The following is a 25,561-nucleotide window of genomic DNA, read 5'->3' as shown; positions in this document are numbered from 1 at the left end:
CCCCTGTGCTGACCAGCACTGAATAAACATACCTACTTTACAACCTGATTGTGGAGTCAATTTTCCGCAAGTCAGTGGAGCGCAGGCTGAGATCAGCCAGCTTCCTTGTGTTATAAATGACTGAGTCCCAAATAGGATTACAATCAAAGTTTACAATTTATTAAATGAATAGAGGCAAGCAAACAGCGCTGGGTGCGCCGGGAGTCTCTGCTCCCCCAGGACGCACACCTGTTACGTAAGGCGGCTGGTTTTTATGCTCCTAGGCTAATACATATTCATTACTACTTCTAGAAGAGGCAGGGTTATTATAATTGGTTTCCCGAATCCGAAGTCCTCCCAGGTGCGCCTGCTTATCAGTCTCTGTTAGTTTCTCGGGGGCCGCTCGAACGGGGAGGCTCATATTCTTCCTCCTTATCTAGTGGTCTCTTGGCCGGCTGTCAGAAGTTACTGCACATCCGTGCAGAGTCAGCAGTTTTTCTCTGAAGAAATCCCTTTGTTCTCTTCTCGCCTAAACCCAGGCCTCAATGTTAACCCTTCACACCCCTTAGTGGCACGAATTGCTGGACTATTCCTTACACTTGGTTAAGAAATGCCTCTAGTCTGTGACTAAAAATGAACCATTTATAATAAAAAATGACCTCCGTACCTGACCCGGGCCCTCAGAAGACCCTCAAGTACGAGTGGAGGCAGCGCCTCCAGCCGCGTGAGGGCGCCGCTCCCGCAGCCGCGGCGAGGCCGAGGCGGGCCGGGGGCAGGCGCCGCTGTGACGGGCTGGGGCCGGCGGCCATGGCGGCGCTGCTGGAGCACGAGAGCCAGATCTTCCTGGACCTCTTCCACCAGGACGGGCTGGTGGTGTGCGCCCGCGGGCTCGGCATCGACCGCCTGCTGCTGCGCTTCCTCCGCCTCTACAGCGAGCCTGCCAGCCTGGTGCTGGTGCTGAACACGAGCCCCGCCGAGGAGGTGAGGGAAGGAGGAGGAGGAAGGAGGTATGGAGGCGGCTGCCCGGGCCCGAGCAGAGGCTGCCCGCCGGCTGCTGCCGCCTTGGAGATGGTGTTTGGCGGCTGGGGGCTCTTCCGCGGCGGTTTGGCGGGCCGCGACGGGCCGTTGTCACTTCTCGAGCCTTAAGTTAGTATTGCCTGCTCCCTGAAAAAAAGAGCTGTTAAAATACTTTGAAAAACGCAAGAAAAAATTTTCAGGGTACTTAAGATCCATCGAGTGTCAGAGTCTTGTACTTTCTTAAATATTGTCTAACTGCTATTGAAATTGCTGGACTATACGAATTGCTGGACTATTCCTTACAATTCCTCCCTTTTTTTTTTTTTTAATATCATCAATTCGTGTCTCTTCTTCAACTTTTGTTAGTAGCAGTTGGATTTCATCAGTCAGTTCTCGGGGTGTCCATTTCTTAAGCATCATTATCGAGACATCACCTTTTCTCTCCCAAAGTCATCACAAATTGGGTGCTATTTATTATCCGCCGTATCAACAACGTAAAGCAAGGTATCATACAAGGTATAAACAATAATGTCATTACACCACATAAAAATAAAAATAGCATTCTTTTAACCCATGGTCCACCGGGCAACCATGAAAAGAAATCCCAATCCATACCTTTCCAAGTTTGTACTGGGACGTGGGCTAGCTTTTTAATTTCTTTTGTTATCTGCTTAACCACTTTTCCATTATCATAAATTTGTAAACAACAATTAGAATCGTTCAGTTTTCCACACACTCCCCCTTCTTCTGCTAGTAAATAGTCTAAGACCATTCTACGTTGAAAGATAGCGTTCCTCATCTGAGTGGATTGATCAGCCAGAAGATCCAAGGTCGTCGCTGTTTGATTGGTTACAACTTCGAGGATAGCTTGCGACCTAATTATTCGGTTCAAATTATAAATAGGTTCTCGGGCTCCTGATACCAACTCATTCGGGTTCCAGGTAGCTGGCCCATAATGCTGTATGATTCTTTCAGGAGGCCATTCATCCTTTCCCCATTTTTGGGCACTATCCCCGGATAAGGAAGTATCAATAGATCGTTTTACTCTGTTCAGGTCATCATATAATCTTATTCCTAAATGATTTCCTTGTGTTTGTGACAATAAAAAGAACAAGGGTCTTATGTACCCCACATAGCATATTCCCGACCAGTTTCCGGGTAGCCTCTTGTAAGCATGTTTGCCACACACCCAATAATGTCCCTTTAGGGCCCACGTCCCGTTTGGAAAATGACCATCCCATCCATCTTTACCCTTTGGGGCGTGATAATACAGAGTGTCCTTGTTACCGAGTGGTCCTGTTACAATGTCTGCCCCGTTTGTACTCGTATATGCACGCTTCCAAGCTCCCACGTTGGGTTTCCACTTACAGTCACAATTCAGTTCTCTTTGGCGACCTGTCATATTATAAGCCTTTTTCGCCGTCCAGTCTTGAGAGTGTGGGAAGCGCCTTCAATCATGGGGTTGGGCCCGCTTTCAGAGCTTGTGTTACCATTCAGCCCTTCAGGGTGATCCAGCTCCTGGAAAAACTAATCACAATTTTATTATGGGTTTAAAAGGTTCTCATGTTATTTTTCTCAGGACAAACTGATCTTGGTGTGGGAGAAGTCCGGTCGAGGCACTCTCACTCGGCGGTCAATACCCATAGGGGTTGCCTCCCTCGGTAGACCATACACGCCGCAGTGGAGGGTCCTACCCCGGTCTTGCCTTCTCCCTTTCCTCCCTTCAGCCTTGTCCTCTTTATCCAGTGCCCTTAATTCATGCAGAACCTCATTGCTGGGATATCAGTTCCTCTTTAGTCTCAGTTTCAGTTCCCCAGGAGTGGACTCAACCCTCCAGGCTTCGGTAGTTATTGGTCCTTTTATTCTGGATGCGTGGGTCCAACCCCTTTCTGCTGTTCTCACAGCTGTTTCAGTAGTAAGTAAAACAAGGTACAGTCCCTCCCATCGGGGGTTCAATGATTCTTCTCTCCAGGTTTTTATTAAGACCTTGTCTCCTGGTTGTATTTTATGAATAGCAAATCCTAAAGGTGGTGTCTGAGTCATCATCCCAATTTCTCTTATCTCCTGTAATCTCCTTCCAATGGTAATTATGTATTTCTGGATACTACGATCCTCAACTACATTGTTCCCTAGGGGCATCCCTTGAGAATAAGGCATACCATATAACATTTCATATGATGATAATCCAGTCTCACTGTGTGGTTTAGTTCTTATGTTTAAAAGTGCCAATGGTAAGCATTTCGTCCAGGGCAGCTGTGTCTCGATCATTAACTTAGCCAATTGTTGTTTTATTGTTTGATTCATCCTTTCTACTTTCCCTGAGCTTTGTGGGTGCCACGGAGTGTGGTATTCCCACTGAATACCTTTCAAGGGGTACATCCTTCAAATCTTTGTGGCTGGCGTATGTTCGATTATTTGCACACAACTGTGTTCCAACGGTCCTTCTTCTGGAACAGTTCCTAGAAATACTGCTGGATATAACAGGTTAGTCGTTTTCAAGGTTATGTCATCTTGTTCAGTTAGGATTGCCTGATATTTCATCATCCAGCTGGGTGATAACCAGTGCCCCCCCCCCCTTTGTTCCAAAACGGTTGTTACCATATGTGGTCCAAAATCTTCAATACGTTTTCCCATTTGAAGGCAAATAATTTTCTACTATCTTTATCAAGAGGTATGCAAAAGAAGGCATCCTTTAAATCTATCACGGTAAACCATTTATATTTCCCTTTCACAGATGTTAACAATGTGTAAGGATTAGCTACTACCGGGTGAATATCCTTTGTTATTTCATTTATTGCTCTAAGATCTTGTACAAATCTATACTCGCCATTCGGCTTCTTTACTGGAAAAATTGGAGTATTGTATTCCCATTTACATTCTTCCAGAATCTGATATTTGAGAAATTTGTCAATAATTTTCACCATTCCCGTGCCTAGCTTCTATCTTAAGTGGATATTGTTTGATTCAAACAGGTTTGGCTCTTTCCTTTAATTCCACCTTTACCAGTTGTGCCAGTTTCGACTTCCCTGGTACATCTGTTTCCCGTACTGTTGCTATAACTGCATTTTCTACTTCTCTTGGAATATTAACAAAGGGTTTATCTTTGATCATTAGGATTTGGCCTACTTTGGACTCAGGTACCTTCATTATTAATTCTCCATCCTCAAAGGTTATTGTTGCATCTAATTTGGCTAATAGATCCCGTCCCAAGAGTGGCATCGGGCATTCTGGTACATACTAAAATTCATGGGTTAGTTCCTTACCCCCAAAACGCAAATCAAGGGGTTGTAAGAATGACCATTCCTCCTCTTTCCCTGTGGCTCCAATTATTGTAGTTGTCTTAGTTCCTAATCGTCCTTTTAAACTATTTAACACTGAATATGTTGCTCCTATTACATTTACAGCCTAATTAACACAGAGAAAGAAGCTCCCATAACCAACAAAAAATTCAAGCCTCTGTCTTCATTTCCTAGCTTTATTTCAACTAGTGGACCTGCTAGGGTAGATGCCCCAGGTCCCCATCATTCCTGACTGTTGTAAGTTTGTCCTGCAGCCTAAGACAATTTCTTTCTGATATCAGGGGCTGATTGCCCTGGAAAGAGGCTAGCCAGTTGCCTCTCTCTCTCTTTTTTTTTTTTTTTTTTTTTTTTTTTTTTTTTAAGCCAGGTCCATTTTTTTTTTTTTTCATTGCATTTCAAAGTTGGTCCAGAAATTCAAAAATTCCATAAATTCCATAGGGGTTTCTTTTGGACCTTGTTGGAACAGATTCTCAATTCCCAATAGCCAATTTAACCAGATTTTAGTATTTACATAATTTCCAGAGTGATTAGGGTCTCAGTGAGGGGGTCGGTCAGGGGAATGCAATCGTTGAAAGTTCCCTGAGCGGTCCCATTGGCAATCTGAGCTCACACACGAACTCAGGTTGTTTCAAAAGTTAGCTGCTTTTCTGTTTCCACGACAACTCTCTCGGACCCATCACGGTCCCCCTGCCCCAGAGGGTTCACACCCGCGATTTAGAGATCTCAGCCTCGGGTTGAGGCGGAACTATTAACATTCCTACATCCTCTTTCCCTGCTCATTCAGCATCAAACAGCTCTGTTAAATACTACATGCCACACAGCCTTTAACACCTTCAACAACCCTTTTAACACTTCCTTTATCTTTCTCCAGCCCGTACTTTTCTAATGCCAACACCAAAGGCTCAGTCAGGGGCCAACTTAATTCCAAACCTTTTCCCTCCAACATGCTGAAACAACATATCACTATACAACATTTCATCCTATTTTCCTTCTCTCCTCAAAAACATTAATTGCAAGACACTGTTATAGTCGATTGACCCATAAAGTGGCCATTTAGTTTATATAGTGGCCACCATTGATTGCAATACTTAGTGAAAGTCCTCTTGCTTTCTGTGCCCCCATTTCTAACAATATCCTTCCAATGTGCCACTATGCACCCAAGGAGGCTTTTCTTTTTTTTTTTTTTTTTTTTTAGGACGCCTTTTTTTTGGATTTTCCCCTTTTCCTTGATTTCCCATTCCCTTTTATTTATTTATATTAGTTACTGTCCCTTGTTTCAATTTCCACGCAAACCTTTTTATTGCAGGTTTTTACTATCTTTTCCTAATCTTCTTCCCAAATGTCCCAATTCTCTGGGATTAAACTCTTCTTTCCACATACAAACTTTACTATTTCAGATTATTAATGAGCCCCATTCCAATCATAAATCCGCAGGACTTCGGAAAAACACCTGAAGCACTCAGCCTTCTGTCTTCTAGACAAACAATAACACCTTTTCCACAAAATTTACATTTCAATAAGACCGAATTTCAAGCCAAATGCTAATTTTTCTCATGCACTTTGTTAGTAAGCCTACACAAAACAAGGAATCACTCCTGTGTATCCGTCAAGATGGGGGTTTAAAAAGGTACTGAGGCCTAAATAAATTCGCTCTCCCCCTTCTTACCAAATTCCCAGAGCTCAGGCCCGAACCACCAAAGAAGTGACTCTCCGTTCTACCACTTTGATAATCAGTCAGCCCCGCTCCCCCGATACTTGGGAAACTGACCGAACACCACCGCGAATATACACAAACTTCTAAACTGTTACTTAGATAATGCTCCCACCTTCCTCCTTGACACAGTCAAAACATTTAAGAACAAAACAGGATTACAAGATGCACCACCGGGGGTGGATTGTTAGGATATAGAGGTGATAGGTTATCCAATGACTCCCATTCATCATCTTTTTCTTTTTCCTTTTTTTTTTCTTTTTTATTTTTTTTGTTCTCTTCGTCGTCAAACTTCTCGTCTGCTTTTAGTGTAAATATTGAGGCTGGAAAAGGACGTGAGATCCTGATCCATAATCCTGCATAATCACTTTCCTCCTGGCTAAAAGGTTCCTTTGAATTAACATGTATATTTAAGGCCTGGCAAACCCAGTCTTCAAAGGATCCGAAAACGGGCCAAAAGACATGTGGTCTTAAAGGCTCCTTTGGCCATTCTGTCATACAATACTGAACCATTTTTAATTTACTTTTTCCCTTTTCTGGGGCCCCTATCGTTCCAATTTCTAATCATTATCCCTAATGGACTTTCTGGTGGTATGTCTGGTAATTTGCTCCCTTTTCTCTGGTCCCGGGTCTTCAATTTTGTCTGACCCATCTAGGAATTTTACTGTGGCAATTCCTACAGCCCTTGGTTGCCTTAGTGAGAGTGTCTTGCAGGGGGTTTAGGACCTATCACCCACCCACGAATCCTATAGGAATCGCTTCGGTCCTTCACCGGCCAAGTCCCTCGCGGGAGATTGGAACCGCGGTTAGAAGACCTCCACAATCGCTTCGGAACTACGTTCCGTCTCAGTCACACTCTCACACACACAGGCAACCGAAACCCACCCAACCGAACGGTATACGCCTTAAATACTTACGACTCCGTCGTCTTCGTTCGGATCTTCGCGCGCAGAATTACGGGCAAAATATAGTGCTGCAGCCGGCAAAGGGAGCTCATAAAAAAATCTAAATCTTTGCTTGCCCTTATTCAGGTTCAAGATGGCATTAGCCCCGACCTGACTCGAACAGGAGCCACCAAATGGTGGGGGCGCCCCTCCTAGATCAAGTCAGAATTCAGGAACCAAGACTCTCCCGGACGAGCCCCCAATTGTTATAAATGACTGAGTCCCAAATAGGATTACAATCAAAGTTTACAATTTATTAAACGAATAGAGGCAAGCAAACAGCGCTGGGTGCGCCGGGAGTCTCTGCTCCACCAGGACGCACACCCGTTACGTAAGGCAGCTGGTTTTTATACTCCTAGGCTAATACATATTCATTACTACTTCTAGAAGAGGCAGGGTTATTATAATTGGTTTCCCAAATCCGAAGTCCTCCCAGGGGCGCCTGCTTATCAGTCTCTGTTAGTCTCTCGGGGGCCGCTCGGACGGGGAGGCTCATATTCTTCCTCCTTATCTAGTGGTCCAGGGAGACAGGGAGACAGGAAGGCTCTTATTCTTCCTCCTTATCTAGTGGTCTCTTGGCCGGCTATCAGAAGTTACTGCACATCCGTGCAAAGTCAGCAGTTTTTCTCCGAAGAAATCCCTTTGTTCTTTTCTCGCCTAAACCCAGGCCTCAATGTTAACCCTTCAAAACCCCTTAGTGGCACGAATTGCTGGACCATTTCTTACACTGTTATAGTCGATTGATCCATAAAGTGGCCATTTAGTTTATATAGTGGCCACCATTGATTGCAATACTTAGTGAAAGTCCTCTTGCTTTCTGTGCCCCCATTTCTAACAATATCCTTCCAATGTGCCAATATGCACCCAAGGAGGCTTTTTTTTTTTTAGGACGTCTTTTTTTTTGGATTTTCCCCTTTTCCTTGATTTCCCATTCCCTTTTATTTATTTATATTAGTTACTGTCCCTTGTTTCAATTTCCACGCAAACCTTTTTATTGCAGGTTTTTACTATCTTTTCCTAATCTTCTTCCCAAATGTCCCAATTCTCTGGGATTAAACTCTTCTTTCCACATACAAACTTTACTATTTCAGATTATTAATGAGCCCCATTCCAATCATAAATCCGCAGGACTTCGGAAAAACACCTGAAGCACTCAGCCTTCTGTCTTCTAGACAAACAATAACACCTTTTCCACAAAATTTACATTTCAATAAGACCGAATTTCAAGCCAAATGCTAATTTTTCTCATGCACTTTGTTAGTAAGCCTACACAAAACAAGGAATCACTCCTGTGTATCCGTCAAGATGGGGGTTTAAAAAGGTACTGAGGCCTAAATAAATTCGCTCTCCCCCTTCTTACCAAATTCCCAGAGCTCAGGCCCGAACCACCAAAGAAGTGACTCTCCGTTCTACCACTTTGATAATCAGTCAGCCCCTCTCCCCCGATACTTGGGAAACTGACCGAACACCACCGCGAATATACACAAACTTCTAAACTGTTACTTAGATAATGCTCCCACCTTCCTCCTTGACACAGTCAAAACATTTAAGAACAAAACAGGATTACAAGATGCACCACCGGGGGTGGATTGTTAGGATATAGAGGTGGTAGGTTATCCAATGACTCCCATTCATCATCTTTTTCTTTTTCCTTTTTTTTTTTCTTTTTTATTTTTTTGTTCTCTTCTTCGTCAAACTTCTCGTCTGCTTTTAGTGTAAATATTGAGGCTGGAAAAGGACGTGAGATCCTGATCCATAATCCTGCATAATCACTTTCCTCCTGGCTAAAAGGTTCCTTTGAATTAACATGTATATTTAAGGCCTGGCAAACCCAGTCTTCAAAGGATCCGAAAACGGGCCAAAAGACATGTGGTCTTAAAGGCTCCTTTGGCCATTCTGTCATACAATACTGAACCATTTTTAATTTACTTTTTCCCTTTTCTGGGGCCCCTATCGTTCCAATTTCTAATCATTATCCCTAATGGACTTTCTGGTGGTATGTCTGGTAATTTGCTCCCTTTTCTCTGGTCCCGGGTCTTCAATTTTGTCTGACCCATCTAGGAATTTTACTGTGGCAATTCCTACAGCCCTTGGTTGCCTTAGTGAGAGTGTCTTGCAGGGGGTTTAGGACCTATCACCCACCCACGAATCCTATAGGAATCGCTTCGGTTCTTCACCGGCCAAGTCCCTCGCGGGAGATCGGAACCGCGGTTAGAAGACCTCCACAATCGCTTCGGAACTACGTTCCGTCTCAGTCACACTCTCACACACACAGGCAACCGAATCCCACCCAACCGAACGGTATACTCCTTAAATACTTACGACTCCGTCGTCTTCGTTCGGATCTTCGCGCGCAGAATTACGGGCAAAATATAGTGCTGCAGCCGGCAAAGGGAGCTCATAAAAAAATCTAAATCTTTGCTTGCCCTTATTCAGGTTCAAGATGGCATTAGCCCCGACCTGACTCGAACAGGAGCCACCAAATGGTGGGGGCGCCCCTCCTAGATCAAGTCAGAATTCAGGAACCAAGACCACCCCCGACGAGCCCCCAATTGTTATAAATGACTGAGTCCCAAATAGGATTACAATCAAAGTTTACAATTTATTAAATGAATAGAGGCAAGCAAACAGCGCTGGGTGCGCCGGGAGTCTCTGCTCCCCCAGGACGCACACCTGTTACGTAAGGCGGCTGGTTTTTATGCTCCTAGGCTAATACATATTCATTACTACTTCTAGAAGAGGCAGGGTTATTATAATTGGTTTCCCGAATCCGAAGTCCTCCCAGGTGCGCCTGCTTATCAGTCTCTGTTAGTTTCTCGGGGGCCGCTCGGACAGGGAGGCTCATATTCTTCCTCCTTATCTAGTGGTCTCTTGGCCGGCTGTCAGAAGTTACTGCACGTCCGTGCAGAGTCAGCAGTTTTTCTCTGAAGAAATCCCTTTGTTCTCTTCTCGCCTAAACCCAGGCCTCAATGTTAACCCTTCACACCCCTTAGTGGCACGAATTGCTGGACTATTCCTTACACTTGGTTAAGAAATGCCTCTAGTCTGTGACTAAAAATGAACCATTTATAATAAAAAATAACCTCCGTACCTGACCCGGGCCCTCAGAAGACCCTCAAGTACGAGTGGAGGCAGCGCCTCCAGCCGCGTGAGGGCGCCGCTCCCGCAGCCGCGGCGAGGCCGAGGCGGGCCGGGGGCAGGCGCCGCTGTGACGGGCTGGGGCCGGCGGCCATGGCGGCGCTGCTGGAGCACGAGAGCCAGATCTTCCTGGACCTCTTCCACCAGGACGGGCTGGTGGTGTGCGCCCGCGGGCTCGGCATCGACCGCCTGCTGCTGCGCTTCCTCCGCCTCTACAGCGAGCCTGCCAGCCTGGTGCTGGTGCTGAACACGAGCCCCGCCGAGGAGGTGAGGGAAGGAGGAGGAGGAAGGAGGTATGGAGGCGGCTGCCCGGGCCCGAGCAGAGGCTGCCCGCCGGCTGCTGCCGCCTTGGAGATGGTGTTTGGCGGCTGGGGGCTCTTCCGCGGCGGTTTGGCGGGCCGCGACGGGCCGTTGTCACTTCTCGAGCCTTAAGTTAGTATTGCCTGCTCCCTGAAAAAAAGAGCTGTTAAAATACTTTGAAAAACGCAAGAAAAAATTTTCAGGGTACTTAAGATCCATCGAGTGTCAGAGTCTTGTACTTTCTTAAATATTGTCTAACTGCTATTGAAAATACTAATGTTTCTAAGTCACCTGAAAGGGTTTGAAACTTAGCAAAGTAAAACATCAAAATAAAACATCACCATAATTCTGACTTCCTTACCTAGTATCTTACACTGTCATGTTTTTATGTGGTTGTGGACGGCTCTGCAAAACTAATAAAATAGGACTAATTGCGATTCTTTTTGTATCCATTTCATCAGTTGTCAGAATGAAGTCTGTTGTGATTTTACTGCATTTGTTTTAGGAGTATTTTATTGATCAACTGAGGTCAGATGGAGTTGTTCATCTTCCTCGGCGTGTTACCAATGAGATTGCAAGTAACACTCGCTATGAATTTTACACACAAGGAGGAGTTCTCTTTGCAACAAGTCGAATCCTCGTGGTAGATTTCCTTACCGACAGAATTCCTGCAAACCTCATTACTGGTAAGAGCTTAATGAAGTCAAGCCATGACTGAAAATACATTAAGTGTAATTCTGTTGAAAGAGTCCGACTGACTGATGTTGAGGTTGAAGAATTATTTTTTTTTTTTTACAAAGACTGGGGTAAAAGGAACAAATATGTAGTTCTTTCTTTTTTTTTTTTAATGGTCATCTTTGCTCTAAACTTGTTTGCTTTATTTAATCACACAATTTGAAATCATCCACATTCTTTTTAGGTAGTGGATAATATCCCTGTATGGCTTTCTGATATCAATAATAAACTGGAAAACAATCAGCAGTTAAACCATGCCATGACGTAAGAAACATGGAAATTCAGAGTGGCTGCATTGCTTTCCAAGGAAAATAACTGATTATACTTGAGAAAATAGTGTCCAGAATACTCAACGTAAATGGCCTGTGATTGAAACTGATTTTAGATTGCATATTTATCAACCATGCACACTTGCTGGTTTTTGCATTAATGAATTAGTCCTGATGATTTTTCCCGTCAAATAAAATAACGTCTTACTAATCTTCTTCTAATATCTTGGATGCTGTCTAAATAGCAATATTATGAAATAATGTTGTTAAAACTTCGCAAAGATTTTTGGGCATAGCTTGTGACTTTATTTGTTGTTATATAGAAGTTACACATGAAAGATGTTCCAATTGTCTTGTTCTCTAATGTTCTGGTCCCCCTCTCCTCCTGACCTCAGTTGTTTTTATGTTCTTGTCTAAGCTGGAAACCCTCTTACAGCCTGAAGAGCGAGTAAAACAGATGCCTGAGAGTATAAGAATATTTTACTGGTATATAAATATTAACATCTTTATAATGTTTAAATGCAACAGAATACTAACTGCGTAGAAGAATGTAAGTTTTTGCTTCATAAGCTGTATCTCCTTCCTTTTAGTCAACCTTTAAAACCTCAAATCTGTGAAACATATTGAACAGGTTCATGCTAAGGCAAATGGACTCTAGACTTGTCTGTTTTTTCCAACTTTTTTAAAAAAAAAAGTAAACAGTTTCTGGGCACCTCCTTCAATTTCTGTTCTTCCCTTTGGCTACTTCCTGTTCACCTTTCCCCCTTATCCTGAGGAAAAATGCAAAACAAAATAAAACACGTTTGGGTTTTGTGTGGATGAAAGGAATAAATGCACTAAAGATTTTTTTTAAACTACTGACCTGAAATGACACAGAGTTGTTATACTCGTCGTCATGACACTGGAGGTCAGTGTGACAGCAGTTTTTACAGACCTGGTGCTTCATTTAAAGCTTGGGTAACGCGCGTTTGTATTGGAAACGTACTACGTGTGTGTGAAATTGTACGACAAAACCAACAAAAGCTTGTAATAGTGTTTCTTGAGGAACTAACATAGAAAAAATACAGTAAAGTGTTGGTAAGTGTTAGAAATATCGTTTATAAAATCACTGAAGAATCACATGTGAATGAACAGCTCATGAACTCGTAAATTCAGCTGAATGAAAATAAGAAATTATCACTGCAATACATAAGTACTCCTGGTGGTTTGGGCCAAATAGAAATGCTGTAGCAAATAGTATAGTCTCATTGGCCTGTAACAAACTCTCTGTCTCCTGTAATGTCCATTCAGTCACGTCTTGAGAAACTTGACGATATTCAGAAATGAGTTCAATTGTTACTATGTCCTGAAAAAAATGACTTTGTGGGAGAAATGTATGAATGTTTTATCCATCTTTCAGTGGATTATTCCATGACTTGATCATGAATGGTTAGCAGTTGAATGAAAATCCTTTTCATATAGATGCTTTCTAATTTGCAAAACAAAGACATCAAAATCAATGGCTAGATGCTGAGTTGAAGAAACTTGCTGTAGAAATTAGATGCACTGTAAGTTTGTCAGCTTATCAAGGTACATAATGAAGCCTTTGTTTGATGTCTTTTGCTTCCATTTTCGAAAGGCATTTATTATTCCATTGAAGCTGTGAACAGGTAAGTGTCACATAGGCCTTGTCACTAGGGGCAGAGTGGAAAAAATACAATGTGTCATTTTACACAATTAAGTATGAGGAAGAATAAGCCTTGATTTTAAAAGGTTTTGGCTGAGTGAAGTGTAAATCCCAAAAGTGTTTACCTCAATATGCTTAATGTAGTTCAACTATTGTTTCATTTCTCTGTACTAAAATGTATATGATAAATCTTTTTTTCCTAATACCCAGAGCCATGAAGAAAAATGTTGGTGTAATCGCTCAATTTAAGGTCCCTTCTGTCCTCAAGTGGGAATATGTTCATAGAAGGGGGGGAAAAAAGCACCAGAAATGTTTTCAGAAGTTCTTTGAATATCACAAATACTTGAACTGTTATCAAAAAAAAAAAAAGCATATTTGACAACTCTAACTACAGAATTTGTGTAATAAAAGAATTCAAAACTCACGGTCTTGAACTTATCAAACTTGCTTTGCAGAAATACTGTTAGGTCTTGCATTCGCTCTTCTCCCTTTCAAAAAGCATGAGTTCAAGTGTTCAAGTTTTTCTTTAAGAGTAAAGAATTTTCAAAGCTGTTAGGTCCTGCCATTTGAGTGCAAGCTTTTTTTGGCTCAAGATGCATCACTAACCCAGCTCTGTTACTGGGAGGTTCCATGGTACTAAAACTGAGGAATCACTTGGTTTGAACCCTTAAAAATTTGTTCAGTGTCATTCTAGAAGATTGAAATTCCTATTGTACTTTGTTTAACAAAAACAGTTAGAAGAGTAAGACAGACTTGGAAAATGTATACAGTATTCAAGTTCTCTTTACTACTTTGTAACTTGGAAACCTTTTATTTTGTCAGGCATTTTGGTATACAAGGCACACAGAATCATTGAGTCCTGCCAGGAAGCATTTATCTTGCGGCTTTATCGCCAGAAGAACAAGCAAGGCTTCATTAAAGCTTTTACAGATAATGCGGTTGCATTTAACACTGGCTTTTGCCATGTGGAAAGAGTGATGCGAAATCTTTTTGTCAGGAAACTTTACCTGTGGCCAAGGTAAGATACTTCTTTATTTCATTGAAATCTTATAATTATTAAGGTTGCTACCATGGATTCCTAACAAAATGAGGTTTATGTAGTCGATCTGCTTATCTCCGTTCCCTATTTGTATTCTGAAACTAATTTCATTCAACTTGTGACAGAAGAAATGGTCTTAAAGACCTAAATTTCTCTAAGTATTTTTGAAAATAGACTCGAATTAAATCTTTAGGAGGCTGAACCTTACGGTATAGCTGTGCTTTTAGCCAGTAGAAATCACAGCAGAAAGTGATAATCTAAATAGCTTAAGAAAAACATAATTTATTGAACAGATAATTTAAACCATGAAGTAACAGGAACACAGTCTCACAGTTTCACTGCTTATGGAAGTATTTTTTTTTCTGATTGTGGTGAAACTCTATGGATATTTATTTCTTTGTGTAAGGTTGTGTTGTGTTTTGTTTTGTTTTAATTTTCCTTTTCATGTATGTGATATATAAAGAATATTTCTTGATGACTGATGGAAACCAAGCTGCCAAGTCTGTGGCATGCATTAAGTCTTCCAGGAGCAGAGCCTGAAATGGGACTGGGCAATTCAGCTGATTACCCATTCAGTGTTCTTGCCTTGGGCAGGAGGTCTGCCTTTTTTTTTTTTTTTTTCTGTCCAGTCTAGAACGTACATCTTGTGTACTCACACTCTGCATTATAAACTCTACCTTTTGGTATTACAAAGATGCAGAAATGAACAACACAAAGCTCTCTGAATTTTCCTTCTTGCCTTCTGAACCATGAAAAGACCTGGGGGTGCAGCACAAAGTAAGGAAAATGCTCATTGAGTTTCAGAGTTCTTCAGACGTAGTGTTCTTCTCCGTGCCTTATTCTGTTTGTAAAATAAGCTGGCACCTTTGTAACTGTGTGTTCAGATTGGTTTATAGAGGCTGTGTTGGAACAAGGACCTGCTACTTATCCAAAGCTGGGGATGTTAAATTATCTGCCAGCAGATCCATGTGACTTCAAGGGATTTGTGAGCCCATTACAGTTTCTTCCTTATGAGATTTTTGTTGTTGTTCTTTTTCCTTTGAGGTTTGTTACTTGTAATGATGATGTGGAATCTAGTGCAGTAGTTCTCCATGGATCAGTCACCAGAGCTACAGGCTCATATGCCTAGAATGAGAACAGTCATAATTGTGAAATCATCAGATGGTTTTATGAGACCATTCATAAGACTGCAGTCTTCGCATCTGTAGAAGTGGATTCATCTTGCATTTAGCTTAATTTACATTTAAATCGTTTGTAACTTTAGTTTATATGAACTTCTTTATAATTACAGTATCAAGCAAAACATTCATGTGAATCCTAATAAGCTGTTTTTCCTCATAGATTTCATATAGCAGTGAACTCCTTTTTAGAGAAGCATAAACCTGAAGTGGTGGAAATACATGTGTCGATGACCCCTGCTATGCTTGCTATCCAGACTTCAATCCTGGACATTTTGAATGCGTGTTTGAGAGAACTCAAACGTTACAATCCAGCTCTTGAAGTAGAAGATCTATCTTTAGAAAATGCTATTGGTAAACCTTTTGACAAGGTAACCATTTTGATTGTTTTGATATGCCTAATTATAAAGGGATGTAGATCTTCAAACTATCCATCATGCAAACAAAAATATTATTTATAAAATAAATAAATAACCAGCAGATGATGTTACGGTTACTAGCAGGATTTTTGGTGAATTAGTATGATTGTTCGCCTTTCATTTGAAAAGTCCCTATATCAAGAACATCCTGATCTGTGGTTGGTGTAATAATATAATAATAATATCATTTAGAGATAGGTATGTATTATTCCCTCCCCCCATTCATTTGAATTTCATACCTGTATTTTCTATTTTCTTTATTAGGAGAAGCACTGTAAAGCACATTTGTGTAAATAATATGCACGTGCATGCATCTGTTGTATTTTCAACCATCCTATATGTCCATTAACAGTGTGTGCAGTGTTATAATGGACAGATCTGCAACATGTTTGGCATGCGTATGCTTTCTGTAGGGTAAAATCATAAATTTCAGTCATCATAGTGAAACACTTATTAACTGATACTTACTGTTGATGTGAAGCCTTCTGTACTTGAAAAAAGCTGGAGGCTTTTATTCCTCTGGCTTTCTACGTTGTGTATCTGCATCATACTCATATTAATTTGAAAATTAAAAGACATTTTAATGTTTTCTACTTTAGCTAAATAAAGAACGCTAAACACTAAAGGCATAGGCCAGTACCTGTAAAATAAGATTTTTCCTTTTTTTTTTTTTTTTAACTGATGCTTATAATACCTTTATTTTTCCTTAATATAGAAAGGAAAAGATGTACTGAAAGCATTAAATTGTATATAGCTGCTAATCGTTGAATTGCATGTATTTGTTGAATTTATGACTTTACATAATGGCATCTATATTATAACTTTGCAAAAAATGGTTACTCATCAAAATAAATGTCTCACCATCACATCTTGACTTGGCTATTTTTTATCCCAGTTGGGATAAAAAGTGGCAAGTGGCATCTCCTGTAAAGGAAAAAAAGGGCATTTCTATCTTGATTAGTATAGTAGAAATCTGACATCCTGAATTTTCCAATTTATATTTCTAGACAATACGTCACTACTTAGATCCTCTCTGGCATCAGCTTGGAGCTAAGACAAAATCTTTGGTCCAGGATTTGAAAGTACTGCGTACTTTGCTACAGTATCTAACTCAGTATGATTGTGTCACTTTCCTCAATCTTCTGGAATCACTGAAAGCAAGTGAAAAAGCTTTTGGTGAGAATTCAGGTAAACACTGAATAACCATACAAGTTAATGCATGAAACAGAGAAATTATGATATTTTTAATTAACATTCCTAAACATATGAAGGTATCTAATTAGGTTTTATGTAACCAGCCATACGGGCGTAGGTTTTTATTGACAGATAATGCTTTCATCTTCCCACTTAACTGCTGTTACTTAACAGCGTGAGATTTGCATCACATTTCTGTCTTTTATTAAGCTAGTAATTACATAGTAAGCAGGTAGCACAGGTAATCCAGATGAGAGATGTGAGGCTATTATTGGAAATGTCTGAAGCATGTACACTTCAAATGTCAAACTATTAATGTTTTCTTTTTCTGTTTAGGTTGGCTGTTTCTTGACTCCAGTACTTCGATGTTTGTAAATGCTCGAGCAAGAGTTTATCGCATTGCAGATGAGAAACTGAATCAGAAAGGCAAAGTCTCTGGAAACAGTGATGTAAAGAAGGAAAATGGTACTGATCGCTCCTAATTTTGAAAGTGTAACACAATTTCAAACACTCTGTATATTATTACTTGTGGTTTGTTACAGGATCTGACACAGCTCTACCAGTCTGGTAGCTGGGATATATTGAGACATAATCTTTGTTCAAAAAGCATATAATAAACAACATAAAACAGTCACGAACAAGTCATGAACAAAAGGCATTCTTTTCAGCTTACTTATCTGATCATTGGGAGAGCTTTTATGGATTGTTCTTGAATTACATAGATTTCAGCTTGATCTTTTGCATTTTATATGAAGGGATAAGAAGCTGCCATTACTTTAAATACATATATATTTTTTTATTCAAGAGTTTCAGAATTGAAGAACAAGTCAATATTTTAACTTTTTGCTTCATTAGAGCGTTTTTCCCCATTTTTAAATGATTCTGTAAGAGTACTCTCCTACCCCATCAGCAAAACAAGTCACATATGTAGGCTGTTGAATATTGTACTTGCCAACAACCATCACACTATTGACATTGAACCACTAATTTAAAGTTCTGAAGGGTATTTTGGCTGTAAAAGCTGCTATGTTTAATCTTACTTTGTTTCAGAACTGAAAAGGGAATTGGTTCTAGAAAGTAACCCAAAATGGGAAGCTTTGAGAGAAGTACTGAATGAGATTGAAAATGAGAATAAGAACAGTGAAGACTTCGGTGGTCCAGGTGAGAAAATACTAAATGAATGAAGTTTTCACAGTACATCTGATTTTCTCTTCTATTTGACTTTTGAAAGGGGTAGCTCTAATTCTTTACTGTGATTATACTAAAGAGCTGGTTTTAAACAGTAATTTATAGACTTAAGACAAAGCGTTTTATATATCCTCACCGGTAGGATAGATAGTTATAAGACAATTATCTATTCAGTTTATCCCAGTGCAAATCAAAAGATCTCATCTGCTGTGGTCTTTGTTCTAAATAACGAGGCAACTTGTACATGTTCCAGCCTTCTAACAGCAATTAAAGTAATGCAGAAATAGAACTGTTTCATAGCTTTACAAGCTTATCGGTCTGTTACGCAGTCTTCCCTGAACTGTTCAGACAAACATAGTCCCCTTGCTTGGATTGCAGAGGGGCATGGACCTTCAGAGGGCTGGAACTATAGTAATTGAGGTACTGCTTGGTTCAGGTTCAAAGAAACAGAGATTCCATCTTTTGCCCATTCTGTCTTATACATTTTCTTGGGCACCTAAAAATCACTTCTCCAGGAGGTGCAGCTTCTTGGGTAGAGAGAAGAAGGTGAGTGTGTATCTAAATAACTGCGTTGCTGCCTTTCCTATTTTAGGACTTTTCATCCCCTTAAATTTCACCAAGTTTTATTTTAGGAAATAGTAAGGGTAAAAAAGTGCTCTTTTCTCCCACCCACAGTGTTCTGACAATGGATAAGAACTGGCTCTCTAACCTAGTGTTGTAGGAGTTTATCTGAGTCAGCTTGCAGAGAATTGTTATTCAGGGCCCACAAACGTCAATAATACTGTGTGAAACGTGTTTTTTGGACTCCCTAACACAGCTGACAAAGGCTGAAAACTAGAATAGTCTCAATTAAGTTCTGTCTTATCCCACGTTTAAAAAAATAAAAAGTAAGCATCTGAGTATGTTTCAGCCCATGCTGTATGTGCTTCATTTCAAATGGTCAAAAGTAAAACCTTACTGTTTTAGGTGGTGTAAGAATAAGGAATGCTGAACTTTTATTAACCTTCTCTAATCTTGGTTCAATACAAAATACGATGCAATTTACACTCCCTGGAAGTCCAGAACAACTGTGACCACCAACTGTAAAAGGCATTTGGCAGGCACGCATCTAGGATCATTAAAAACAATTTGCTCAAGGTGTCTTGTAGCTGGATTAAAAGAAGTACATCATAACAGATTATAAACGTGATATTGTTTCTTGACTGCAGGGCAAGTGCTTATTTGTGCCAGTGATGACCGAGCTTGTGCACAGCTCAGGGAGTATATTACTGATGGAGCAGAAGCCTTTTTAACGAGACTGTATAACAAAACCTTTGGAAAGGATGAGAAAGCTGGAGATGTGTGGATTAAGGACAGAAAAGCCGTCAAGTCCAAAGGAAATGCCAGACCAGACACAGGGCCTCAAGCCAAAAAAACCAAACTCGCAACTTCTTCAAAACAAAACAAACACAAGAAGCAGCAAGACCAGACTATAATCCAAATGATAGGGAAAACTGAGGAGAAAAACAAAGAGGAGTTGGATGTGGAAGATAACAAAGAGTTAAACAGTAGCCAAGAAGGCAGTATCGATGAGACCATTCCTGAAGATTTCCCTGTGAACTTACCTTCAGATTCTTACTACGGTATTTTCAAAAACCCACTCACAATTATTCATCCGTTGCAGGGTTGCAGTGATCCCTATGCTCTCACCAGGGTACTGCATGAAGTAGAACCAAGATATGTTGTGTTGTATGATGCAGAGCTAACTTTTGTTCGGCAGCTGGAAATCTACAAGGCAAGCAGGCCTGGAAAGCCTCTGAGGCAAGTGAACTTGGTGATAATCAAGACTGTTCTTGGTCTAATTTTAGTCTTAAAAGAAAAAAAACATCTATTGTGCACTTCTGACAGTCGAGGCACAAAATGCATCTAGTGATCTTCTTAAGCTACCTTTTAATTCCTGTTTAGCTTTCTTTTTAATTTTAAACAAAACTATGTCGAATGTAATTGCAAGATAATTTTTACTTCCCACTAGGTATTTAGTCCCTTAATAACGGAAACACACCTGTAATAAAATGTCCATTCTATAAAAGGCAGTTTGTTCTATGTAGAAGATAAGATATCCTCATGCAAATACACAATTTGAAGTCTTATATGTTTTGGTGTTTTGTGTGGGTTTTTTTGTTTGTTTTTCTTTTTTTTCTTTTTTTTTTCCTAAATCAGGACAATTGGAGATTATAGTTAGTTATACATACTCTTCTGGGAAGATTTTAAAAATAGTAAGAAAGTAACTTCTTCATTATATTTGCTTTGTGTCTGACTAAAATCTGAGTCCACCCTGGTTGAATCCCAAAATTTCAGTAAGCCTAATTCTTCTTAAGAAAAGAGGGAAAAATGGATATAAGGTTTTTTGTTGCTGATTCTGGAGTATCTTTGCAGAAAAAAAAAATGATGTTTTCAGCTTACCTTTTTAAGGCAAATATCAACTTTTCAGGCACTTACTGCTACTAATCTTAAATACCGTTTTTTAGTGTCTTCTTTTAATTTACTAAATAGTTTTGTGTTTTTTTTCCCCTCTAAACATACAGGGTGTATTTCCTCATATATGGAAGCTCAACAGAAGAACAGCGCTATCTGACAGCTCTGAGAAAAGAGAAGGAAGCCTTTGAAAAACTCATTCGGTAACAAAATTAACCTTTGTTATTAATTTCTTACATAATTCCCTTAAGTGGTCACATTTCAAATGGTGAAGTTCTTAACTGTGTGAAGGCTTTAAGTAAACTCCTAATTCAATTGCTTCTTAGATTCTTAAAGAGACTTTTCTTATCGATTGAAAAAAACAAAACCTTCCTTTTCAGAGTACCTGATACTTTGGCTTTTTAATATGAAAGTTCAAAGACTACCCAGCATAACTGGTAGTTTACTTGATTGTTTAAGATTCTCCTTTTTGAGAAACTTCTGAAAATGTGTTTTTGTCTGCAGGTAACCTATGTTGTAGGGTATTTCGAAGGCTTTCATGACTTAAGTAGTTTTCAGGACCAAACCAATTATTTTCTTAGACTGCATGAGATAATGTCTTCTCACTGGGTTATACTCCTAGTACTAGTCATTAGTTCTTTTGTTGTATGTGCTCTATGAAATTCAAAAAATATAGAGAGATGTTCAGAAGTACTACAAATTGAAAATAAAAGTTCAGAATCTAGCCCAAACAATCTGGAAATCCTAATGAATTGCGTTTCTAGTCGGGTTTGCAATTAGTATTCAACTACATGTAATTTTACATCTCAGTGAACAGTACGTAAATGTTATGAAGTATTCGTCATATATAATTGCAATTTTTCAGTGATTCTTTGTTTGTGGTTCCTTAGAGAAAGGGCCACTATGGTTGTTCCTGAAGAAAGAGAAGGAAGAGATGAAACAAACTTAGACCTTCTGAGGGATGCTAAACCTGCCTCTGTTTCCACTGACACACGCAGAGCAGGTGAGTGGTTTCTGAAGCTGGGCTCGCAGCTCTGAGCTGAGGCTTGTAACCTATTTTGTTTAAATCTTGTCCAAAGCATCTGTGTGGTAGAGGCACATGGATTCTGCAGTCCTGATGGAAAAGAAGCATTATCTACCTTAGTGCATCTCTTGCTGTCATTCTGAAATAGCAGTGAAGTATGTTTTTCTTTGAAAAGAAATTATAGGTTAAGGAAGTATTTTACCATTAAGACAGTTACCATTTGGATTGTTTCTGGGCAGCCTGTTGCCTTCAGTGAGGTGGAAAGAAACTAAAACATTAAAACTGAAGTCTACAGATAGTCAAGTGATGTGTTTTGTTCTTGAACTAGTCAATGTTTGGGACTTCTGATCTTGGCGAAACAGATTGCTTGAATGAACAACTGCAGATCATGTATTTGTCTTTCTTTCCAATAAAGCATCTTTTTTTTTCCTTTGCTGCATTTCTAACTGTATTTTTGTTCCCTTCCTCTGATGTGTACTGTGTCTTCATCTTTACAGCTCTGCCTCTATTTTTCTTAGCTGTCATTTTTTGAAATCTTGCTCTTCTTTACCATATGCTCTCTAATCTTTGCTGTGATGTCTTTAGTCACCTCAATGCTGCGATCTTTTCATGTGTCCTTTTACAGATAGATCTATAGAAGTTAAAATATATCTTCTACAATGAAATGCCATATTTTTGTGGGAAACAGCTGGAAATAAAAAGCAGCAGCTTCATTATCTGATTTTGCAGGAAACATTTTAGACATTTTCTTCACACGTTTAAGTAATTTTCCTCTACAGTTTAATATATCTCGTTGTCACTACACGGTGTATAGAAGGTAACATGATAGTTCTATTAAACTGCAGAGTATACTCCATAAACTATAGTATATAATGTGGCAACTCATTTGTCTTTAAAGTTTAAAATTAAATAAAGTCTAGATTTATTATACTGCTGAGTTTGAGGTATAATGTGAAAGGTGAAGTTCATCCATTATGGAAGTGTTGGCATCACATGGGATAGCTAGAGTTGGAGGTCATGTGTTAGTTTGGTTAACTCTTTATTTTGCTCTTCAGGTGGACAGGAACAGAAGAGTACTCAACAAACTATAATAGTGGACATGCGGGAATTTCGTAGTGAGCTTCCATCACTGATTCATCGTCGTGGTATTGACATTGAGCCTGTTACTTTGGAAGTTGGAGATTATATCTTAACTCCTGATGTTTGTGTAGAGCGGAAAAGTATCAGTGATCTTATTGGTTCCTTAAACAATGGAAGACTGTATACACAATGCATTTCGATGTCCCGTTACTATAAGCGACCAATTCTTCTGATTGAATTTGATCCTAACAAACCTTTTTCCTTGATTCCGCAAGGTTCTCTACGTCAGGAGATTTCCAGTAGTGACGTTACTTCTAAACTAACTCTTCTTACACTCCATTTCCCAAAGTTACGTATCCTGTGGTGTCCTTCTCCCCATGCTACTGCCGAACTGTTTGAAGAGTTAAAACAAAACCATCCACAACCTGATGCAGAAACAGCAATGGCTATAACAGCAGATTCTGAAACTCTTCCTGAGTCAGACAAGTATAACCCTGGCCCTCAGGACTTTCTACTAAAAATGCCAGGTATTAATGCAAAAAACTGCTGTGCCTTAATGAACCACGTAAAAAGCATTGCAGAGCTAGTGACTCTGTCAAAGGATAAACTCTCTGAAATTTTGGGTAATACCATCAATGCCACACAACTGTATGACTTTATTCACGTGACCTACAAAGAGGCAATATCTAAAGAAAAAAACAAAAGATGACTAATGGAACTGAACAACATAAGTTATAGATGAGCTTTTCTCACACAGGACTTTGGCAAGGTACATGAAATATTTTAACAAATGCCCTCTAAGTTAACCAGCTGTTTCCTGCTAATGCTGTTCCATCAGTTTTAACATTTAAGTTAATTATTACTGTAGGCAAGCTTTATGAGGAAAAGAAAGTTTTAATAGAGGAACACAAATACTTTTTATTCTTTCTATAGTACATAATAAATTCTATATTAGCACTGAATGAAATAAAATTCTTCATCAAGCTCATTAAAATTAAGTGCTAAGACTAATAGATAGAGGTGTTTTCTTTTGAAAGCTATGTCTTGTTAAAGCAAAAAATGTACATTTTGATTAATTGTGTCACCTGATGCATCATATATCACTTTGCTTTTGCCATTTTTGTTATTAACGTCTTGCTTTTTTGAAACTGCCAGTTTTCCACTGATAGTGGTGGAGCTGTTTGAAACACATCATGATCACTTGCCAGGAGTTTAACTACTTTATAAGAACATACTTGGAATTAGTCATGAATTTTAGAACTTCATCATAAACATTCGCCACAGTAAACTGTAATTGAATGGTATGTTGTCCATTATATTTGCCTACTTTACTAGAAGTTATAGTCATTTTTGACATTCCAAAATTGATACAGCTCTGTCTTACTACATCTTATAAAGTGCATTCCTTTGGTCTTGATTGGACACTGTGACATGTCCATGATGGCACAATACAATATTATTCTCAATGTGCCTTATTTATACTTATAAGATACTTTACTTTTCAGTCAGTTTTGATAGCTCTTTCACCTCATTCACTTGAAAGTAGAAATACAGGTATACAATTGGGACAATTCTTTTATACCAGAGAATATTTCCTCTCATATAATGCAGTAGTTTTCTGAAAGTATTAACAGTTCTTCGAATATTGTCTTATTCCTATGTCCTATTGCACTTGCATTTTAATATCTTAAATAGACCATCTGTCAATAAATTCAGTAAAGCTATTGTCACTTGGAAGGTGTCTTTTAGCATTCTATGTAGCATAAAGCAGGGAGAAAACATGATTTTTTTAATAGTTTGTGAATATGTACGTTGTTAAAAACATGTGTTATGCACTGAGCTTTGATATGACAGCTATATAACAAACTGTGATTGCTAAAAGATGGGTCATTACCAATTTCTCTAACATATTCACATTGGCTGTTTACAAAATCTTTGTCACGACTTGCATATATATATATTTGTAAGATTCTAATTCTAATGACACGATTTCTATAATTAAAGGAGAAAGTATTAATTTTTTTGTATTCAAGCTCAGAAAAAACTGTATTGTGCACTTTAAGATTTAAAGTATGCTGTGCATTTTAAGGGTGAATTATGAATTTGTTAATTTATAGTCTTGAACTGTGACAGATTTCCAAAGTGAACATTATTCTGCAGGTGCAAATTTCAGTATTAAATAGATCAATAACAAAATTTAAATTGATTAATTTAAACAAATTTAATTTAAAATTATGGTAATTGTACATACGTCTTCTTTCTGATTTGTTTGTATTGAGATTTGAACGTTTTTTATGTTTAATGTGTAGCTAAGATGAGGGTTTCTGTTGCCCTATATTCTAATTTATTTCATTTAATATAGAAGGAAGTCTTTCCATGAGATTTTCTTATTCAAAGCAGTAAGGTCAGAAATGTTCGGTGTTGAGAATGCCATTAAAGTGGTGCTAAGAAAACAGAAAATGGTACTAAAAGCATAACTATCTTGAATGCATGTCCTATAGAGCTTGGTACAAAAAAAAGGAGCTGAACAACCTTTCCAAACATGTATTGTACATTAAGATATTAACTGTTTATTTGTTTTGGTTTGTTTGTTTGTGTGGGTATGTGAACAGGTTAAAAAAGTTGTAGCTTTGTTTTGTATGCTAGATCAAAGTCATATAAGGCAATCAAGAAATAATCAGATTAAATTTTGTTTGTGTAGAATTACTGTGACTTTTTTTTCTGTTGCATGATTTTTTTCTTTAAAATATATTGCAATTATTGCATGGCTTTATTACTTGTGAGTGGGTATCTTATGTTATGAGGTTAGATTACTGTTCAGGTTATAGTAATATGTAAATGCAAGTCAGTGGTTTGAACTTCTGGAACAGTAGGTACTAACTGTGAACAGATGGGGGAGATACGTTGTGTTGTGAAACCCCTTAATG

At 39.2% G+C, this 25,561-nt stretch overlaps 1 protein-coding gene and 1 long non-coding RNA gene across 3 annotated transcripts; one reads left to right on the top strand and one right to left on the bottom strand.

Moving 5' to 3' along the window:
• The first annotated feature begins 10,163 nt into the window (after window positions 1-10,163).
• On the top strand, window positions 10,164-25,337 carry ERCC4 (ERCC excision repair 4, endonuclease catalytic subunit). Of its 2 annotated transcripts, none has more exons than XM_048056226.2 (11): window positions 10,164-10,355; window positions 10,894-11,074; window positions 13,881-14,076; window positions 15,439-15,646; window positions 16,702-16,882; window positions 17,225-17,353; window positions 17,939-18,049; window positions 19,285-19,876; window positions 20,641-20,733; window positions 21,421-21,533; window positions 22,610-25,337. In XM_048056226.2, the coding sequence occupies exons 1-11, from the start codon at window positions 10,182-10,184 to the stop codon at window positions 23,341-23,343; spliced, it is 2,712 nt and encodes a 903-aa protein (XP_047912183.2). In that variant the 5' UTR covers window positions 10,164-10,181; the 3' UTR covers window positions 23,344-25,337. The 2 variants fall into 2 exon arrangements, with proteins under 2 accessions (XP_047912183.2, XP_047912184.1); XM_048056227.2 differs by lacking the exon at window positions 10,164-10,355 and adding an exon at window positions 11,811-11,942 and having other exon boundaries at window positions 10,941-11,074.
• LOC136786466 (uncharacterized) lies at window positions 14,073-16,706 on the bottom strand. Its single transcript, XR_010825190.1, has 3 exons — window positions 16,556-16,706; window positions 16,163-16,234; window positions 14,073-15,222 (listed from the first exon to the last, which is right to left on the bottom strand). It is a non-coding gene; the product is annotated as an uncharacterized lncRNA (long non-coding RNA).
• Window positions 25,338-25,561: the final 224 nt, after the last annotated feature.

Source organism: Anser cygnoides, chromosome 15 (assembly GCF_040182565.1).
Source record: "Anser cygnoides isolate HZ-2024a breed goose chromosome 15, Taihu_goose_T2T_genome, whole genome shotgun sequence".
In the NCBI taxonomy this organism is placed as follows: domain Eukaryota; kingdom Metazoa; phylum Chordata; class Aves; order Anseriformes; family Anatidae; genus Anser; species Anser cygnoides.
This window is presented reverse-complemented; position numbering and strand designations above follow the sequence as displayed.